Genomic DNA, 6,142 nt, shown 5'->3' with positions numbered 1-6,142 from the left:
TAAAAGAAAAGAAAGAAAGGAAGAAGGAAAGAAGGAAAGAAAGAAAGGAAGAAAGAAAGAAAGAAAGAAAGAAAGAAAGAAAGAAAGAAAGAAAGAAAGAAAGAAAGAAAGAAAGAAAGAAAGAAAGAAAGAAAGAAAGATGGAAAGAAACAAAGGAAGGCAGAAGGAAAGAAGGAAAGGAACAAAGAAAGGAAGAAGGAAAGGAAGGGAAGAAAGAAAGAAAGAAAGAAAGAAAGAAAGAAAGAAAGAAAGAAAGAAAGAAAGAAAGAAAGAAAGAAAGAAAGATTGTATAATATATGTGCAGGTACAAGCTGCATGTGTCCTCAATTAATATGATAGCCAGGCTTATTGGCTTTGTCAATGATTGCTTGTATTGAAATCTTTTTGAGTTAAAGGGCGGAGCAGTTTTAAAGCGAACTATAACCAACAACTTTGCATTTGCCAATCACATCATTACCTCAAACCTTCCCTCAGGGCATGGAGTGAGCACATAAATAGCACATCCCCAGGTGGGGTGAAGGCAGATGAAGCACACTGCACGGTACCTTCTTAACCACCATGAGTGTTTTCATTGCCAGCCTCAGCCTCCTCTTGGCTTTTGTAGCCTCAGGTGAGTCTGTTCTTTTTTTTTATTCCCAATGTGTAAAACCAAGGTGTAATGATTTCCGCATTCCTCTACCACTCTGGGAGATTATCGTTCCAATTGAAGGCGGAGTAGGGGCTTGCAGTAGAAGTATTATGTTAACCCTTCATTCCTCATGCAACTTCAAAGTGTACATGGTTTAACGCCGCATGTATGTTCATGCAACAGGCATGTTCATGCTGGAGTTAAATCATTGTATTCCTGTAGAACCTGCCTGGATTTAGCACCTTCTACAATCAGACAGATTCGATAAGGGAATGGGGGTCCTTTTATAAGGGCTAGAGAGGTAAAGCAAGGCATACAATGAAAGTGTAAAGTTCTTTATGACTTGCTTTACTACCCGGCAGATGTTCCTACTGTTTAAAGGCAGATCAGGTGCAATACGTGGACAGCATTCCTTTTCTGCCATGCATTCCTGCTCTGTCCTCAAATAGCAGACGGATTAATGCCAGCATGTAAAAACGTAAATGCTGCCTTCAAATAACGCTTTGCAGACAGAATTCGCAATGGATTATTATGGAATCCACCTGCTTCTAGCAAGTGCTAAATGCAGCGGAATGCCATAGGAATCCATTCGTAAACGTCACCGTTAAAGCATATTGTGCAAGCAGCAATTACTTTTTTTTAAAGTGAAGACTAAAACTGAAGAGAAAAGATGAGTTTCCCTGGTGTCACACCTCAGTATTACACTATGCGCGAAGTGAAGGGGGGCCTAGCAGCATGCAAGTGTGGTGGCCTTCTCGTGTAATGCGCACCTTTACAAACGGATGGTGGGTGGGGTTGCAGGGGGGGGTAAGTCAGCCTCAGGTCCCAGCTCTTACACAGAGCATTAACCTGAAGGAAGCCTCCAGAAATAGTGCTAGGTTGCAGGAAATCTGGCTCTTCTCGATCACACGAACCATGGCCTAAGTGTCACTGTCCCCTTATAGGTGAACAGAGCAGTGCTGGGCTTGTATGAAGGGCATATTGAATACAGCAACACTCCGCCAGTCTTAGCTCCGGCATACACGGCAGACGCCCTATCAATTAGCAGACCCGTATTTGTGGAAAGGCACAGGAGCGGTGTACTGCAGGGTGCCTCTGCAATTATCCACACGGGTGCCCACTGACCTGCCCCCCAGTTGCTGATCCACTGTTGTGTTCAGTGTTAGTGGTGAGGATCCACGCGCTGCTTTTTTTCTTTCACGGATGAGAACGGTGGCACTGCTATCCAGTGGGTGGTTGAGAACGGTGGCACTGCTATCCAGTGGGTAGATGAGAACGGTGGCACTGCTATCCAGTGGGTGGATGAGAACGGTGGCACTGCGATCCAGTGGGTGGATGAGAACGGTGGATGAGAACGGCGGCACTGCTATCCAGTGGGAGGATGAGAATGGTGGCACTGCTATCCAGTGGGTGGATGAGAACGGCGGCACTTCTATCAGTGGGTGGATGAAAACGGTGGCACTGCTATCCAGTGGGTGGTTGAGAACGGTGGCACTGAGATCCAGTGGGTGGATGAGAACGGCGGTGCTTCTATCAGTGGGTGGATGAGAACGGTGGCACTGCGATCCAGTGGGTGGATAAGAAGGGTGGCACTGCGATCCAGTGGGTGGATGAGAACGGTGGCACTGCTATCCAGTGGGTGGATGAGAACGGTGGCGCTTCTATCAGTGCGTGGTTGAGAACGGTGGCACTGCTATCCCGTGTGTGGATGAGAACGGTGGCACTGCTTTCCAGTGGGTGGATGAGAACGGTGGCACTGCTATCCAGTGGATGGATGAAAACGGCGACGCTTCTATCAGTGCGTGGATGAGAACGGCGGCACTGCTATCCAGTGGGTGGATAAGAAGTGTGGCACTGTTATCCAGTGGGTAGATGAGAACGATGGCACTGCTATCCAGTGGATGGTTGACAACGGTGGCACTGCGATCAAGTGGGTGGATGAGAACGGTGGCACTGCTATCCAGTGGGTAGATGAGAACGGTGGCACTGCTATCCAGTGGTAGGATGAGAACAGTGGCACTGCGATCCATTGGGTGGATGAGAACGGTGGATGAGAACGGCGGCACTGCTATCCAGTGGGTGGATGAGAATGGTGGCACTGCTTTCCAGTGGGTGGATGAGAACGGCGGCACTTCTATCAGTGGGTGGATGAGAACTGTGGCACTGCTATCCAGTGGGTGGTTGAGAACGGTGGCACTGCGATCCAGTGGGTGGATGAGAACGGCGGTGCTTCTATCAGTGGGTGGATGAGAACGGTGGCACTGCGATCCAGTGGGTGGATAAGAAGGGTGGCACTGCGATCCAGTGGATGGATGAGAATGGTGGCACTGCTATCCAGTGGGTGGATGAGAATGGTGGCGCTTCTATCAGTGCGTGGTTGAGAACGGTGGCACTGCTATCCCGTGGGTGGATGAGAACGGTGGCACTGCTATCCAGTGGGTGGATGAGAACGGTGGCACTGCTATCCAGTGGGTGGATGAAAACGGCGACGCTTCTATCAGTGCGTGGATGAGTACGGCGGCACTGCTATCCAGTGGGTGGATAAGAAGTGTGTCACTGCTATCCAGTGGGTAGATGAGAACAATGGCACTGCTATCCAGTGGATGGTTGACAACGGTGGCACTGCGATCCAGTGGGTGTATGAGAACGGTGGCACTGCTACCCAGTGGGTGGATGAGAACGGTGGCACTGCGATCCAGTGGGTGGATGAGAACGGTGGCACTGCTATCCAGTGGGTGGATGAGAACGGCGGCGATTCTATCAGTGGGTGGATGAGAACGGCGGCGCTGCGATCCAGTGGGTGGATAAGAAGGGTGGCACTGCTATCCAGTGGGTGGATGAGAACGGCGGCGCTTCTATCAGTGGGTGGATGAGAACGGCGGCGCTGCGATCCAGTGGGTGGATAAGAAGGGTGGCACTGCTATCCAGTGGGGGGATGAGAACGGTGGCGCTTCTATCAGTGGGTGGATGAGAACGGTGGCACTGCTATCCAGTGGGTGGATGAGAATGGTGGCACTGCGATCCAGTGGGTGGATGAGAACAGTGGCACTGCTATCCAGTGGGTGGTTGAGAACGGTGGCACTGCGATCCAGTGGTTGGATGAGAACGGTGGCACTGCTATCCAGTGGATGGATGAGAACGGCGGCGCTTCTATCAGTGAGTGGATGAGAACGGCGGTGCTGCGATCCAGTGGGTGGATAAGAAGGGTGGCACTGCTATCCAGTGGGTGGATGAGAACGGCGGCGCTTCTATCAGTGGGTGGATGAGAACGGTGGCACTGCTATCCAGTGGGTGGATGAGAACGGCGGCGCTTCTATCAGTGGGTGGATGAGAACGGCGGCGCTGCGATCCAGTGGGTGGATAAGAAGGGTGGCACTGCTATCCAGTGGGTGGATGAGAACGGCGGCGCTGCGATCCAGTGGGTGGATAAGAAGTGTGGCACTGCTATCCAGTGGGTAGATGAGAACGGTGGCACTGCTATCCAGTGGGTTTATAAGAAAGGTGGCACTGCTATCCAGTGGGTGGATGAGAACGGCGGCGCTTCTATCAGTGGGTGGATGAGAACGGTGGCACTGCTATCCAGTGGGTGGATGAGAACGGTGGCACTGCTATCCAGTGGGTGGATAAGAAGGGTGGCACTGCAATCCAGTGGGTGGATGAGAACGGTGGCACTACGATCCAGTGGGTGCGCCGGGTTCAGGGCAAATTAGCTTTTGTTCTATCTTGAGTTTAAAAATGCTGCCAGCAACAATACGTGAACGTTTTAAACATTGTCATTATTGTCGGTTATTGCCTGTCTGGATAGCTCCCAAGTTCAGCACTCTCCTGAATTCGAGTCTCAACAAAGCCAATTTACCCCTTTATCCGTTACGATGGCAATACGTGCATTACCAGTACATGGGGAATAACTCCAATTATTGCAACATTTAAAAGCGAGAGGTGCCTGGCGTGAAGCACTTAATGAACAGGTGACATTATTGCCGATTGCACAGCCGGCGAACAAACTGCGACTCGATTGGAGTATATGTGTTTGTAAAACTGCCATCCTTTGTATTTTTTATATACATCTAATAATACACCCGTTTACATTGGTATACGGCTGCTGACCTTACAGTGTGGCAAAAAGGGTTGGGGTATGGTGGGGTGGGTTCTGTCAGTAGCAACGTCCAAGGGTTACACCCTGATCCCCTGCTGTTAACCTGTCTTACCCCACTCCCAATCACCAGCATGTTACTGTCTCTTACTCCCCATGCTCATAGCTCACATCAAGCCGCCCCCATCCCTCCACTGCTGCTAACTCCAAGCTGAGCTCTCCCAACTATTAACACAGGGCTGAGCTCTTCCCATTGCTAACACCAGCTGAGCTCTCCTCACTGCTAACTCCAAGCTGAGCTCTCCCCACTATTAACACAGGGCTGAGCTCTTCCCATTGCTAACACCAGGCTGAGCTCTCCTCACTGCTAACTCCAAGCTGAGCTCTCCCCACTATTAACACAGGGCTGAGCTCTTCCCATTGCTAACACCAGGCTGAGCTCTCCTCACTGCTAACTCCAAGCTGAGCTCCCCCCACTATTAACACAGGGCTGAGCTCTTCCCATTGCTAACACCAGGCTGAGCTCTCCTCACTGCTAACTCCAAGCTGAGCTCTCCCCACTATTAACACAGGGCTGAGCTCTTCCCATTGCTAACACCAGGCTGAGCTCTCCTCACTGCTAACTCCAAGCTGAGCTCTCCCCACTATTAATACAGGGCTGAGCTCTTCCCATTGCTAACACCAGGCTGAGCTCTCCTCACTGCTAACTCCAAGCTGAGCTCTCCCCACTATTAACACAGGACTGAGCTCTTCCCATTGCTAACACCCGGCTGAGCTCTGCCCACTGCTAACCCAGAGATGAGCTCTCCCTGCTACTAATACCAAGCTACGCTCTACTCAGAGGCAATACCAGCTCCCCCCGCTGTGACTACATGGTAGCGCCCTCCTCGATAAAAATGTGAAGCCGGGATCTCCCCACAGCTAACCCCAAGCTGAGGTCTTCCCACTGCTAACTCCAAGTTGAGCGCTCCCCATTGCAAAAACCCATGCTTAGCTCTCCACACTGCTAAACCCAGACTGATCTCTCCCTACTGCTATCTGCGAGCTGACCTCTCACCCTACTAAACCCAATCTGTGCTCTTCCCACTTCTGACACCAACCTGAGCTCTCACCACTACAAGCACCATATTGGGCTCTCCTTATTGCTAACACCAGGGTGAACTCTTCTCACTGCAAATCGAAGTTGAGCTCTCCCGATTGCTAACACCAAAATGAGCTCTCCTCAATGCTAACACCTGGGTGAGCTCTTCCCATTGCAAAATCGAAGTTGCGCTCTACCCATATATAACGCCACTCTGAGCTCTCCGCAACGCTAATCCCAACCGCAGCTCTGCCCATTGTTAATTCCAATATGAGTTCTGGCCACTTGTAATCCCAAAATGAGCTTTCCCCACTACTAATTCCAAGCTAAGATCTCCCCA

At 50.7% G+C, this 6,142-nt stretch overlaps 1 protein-coding gene across 4 annotated transcripts in view; it reads left to right on the top strand.

Annotated features, from left to right (window-relative positions):
• The first annotated feature begins 507 nt into the window (after positions 1-507).
• The window catches only part of LOC138529468 (uncharacterized), a 522,169-nt gene continuing 516,534 nt past the window's right edge, over positions 508-6,142 (top strand). For 2 of the 4 annotated variants that reach the window (XM_069640826.1, XM_069640829.1), the window contains exon 1: positions 508-610. In XM_069640826.1, coding sequence (XP_069496927.1) covers positions 559-610 — 52 coding nt within the window. In that variant the 5' untranslated portion in view covers positions 508-558. The remainder of the gene's footprint in view (positions 611-6,142) is intronic. The other 2 variants (XM_069640827.1, XM_069640828.1) reach the window with 1 other exon arrangement.

This window comes from Ambystoma mexicanum, chromosome 1q (assembly GCF_040938575.1).
Source record: "Ambystoma mexicanum isolate Mex_15411 chromosome 1q, UKY_AmexF1_1, whole genome shotgun sequence".
In the NCBI taxonomy this organism is placed as follows: Eukaryota; Metazoa; Chordata; class Amphibia; order Caudata; family Ambystomatidae; genus Ambystoma; species Ambystoma mexicanum.
The sequence above is the reverse complement of the archived record's forward strand: the minus strand, read 5'-3'. Positions and strand labels throughout refer to the sequence as shown.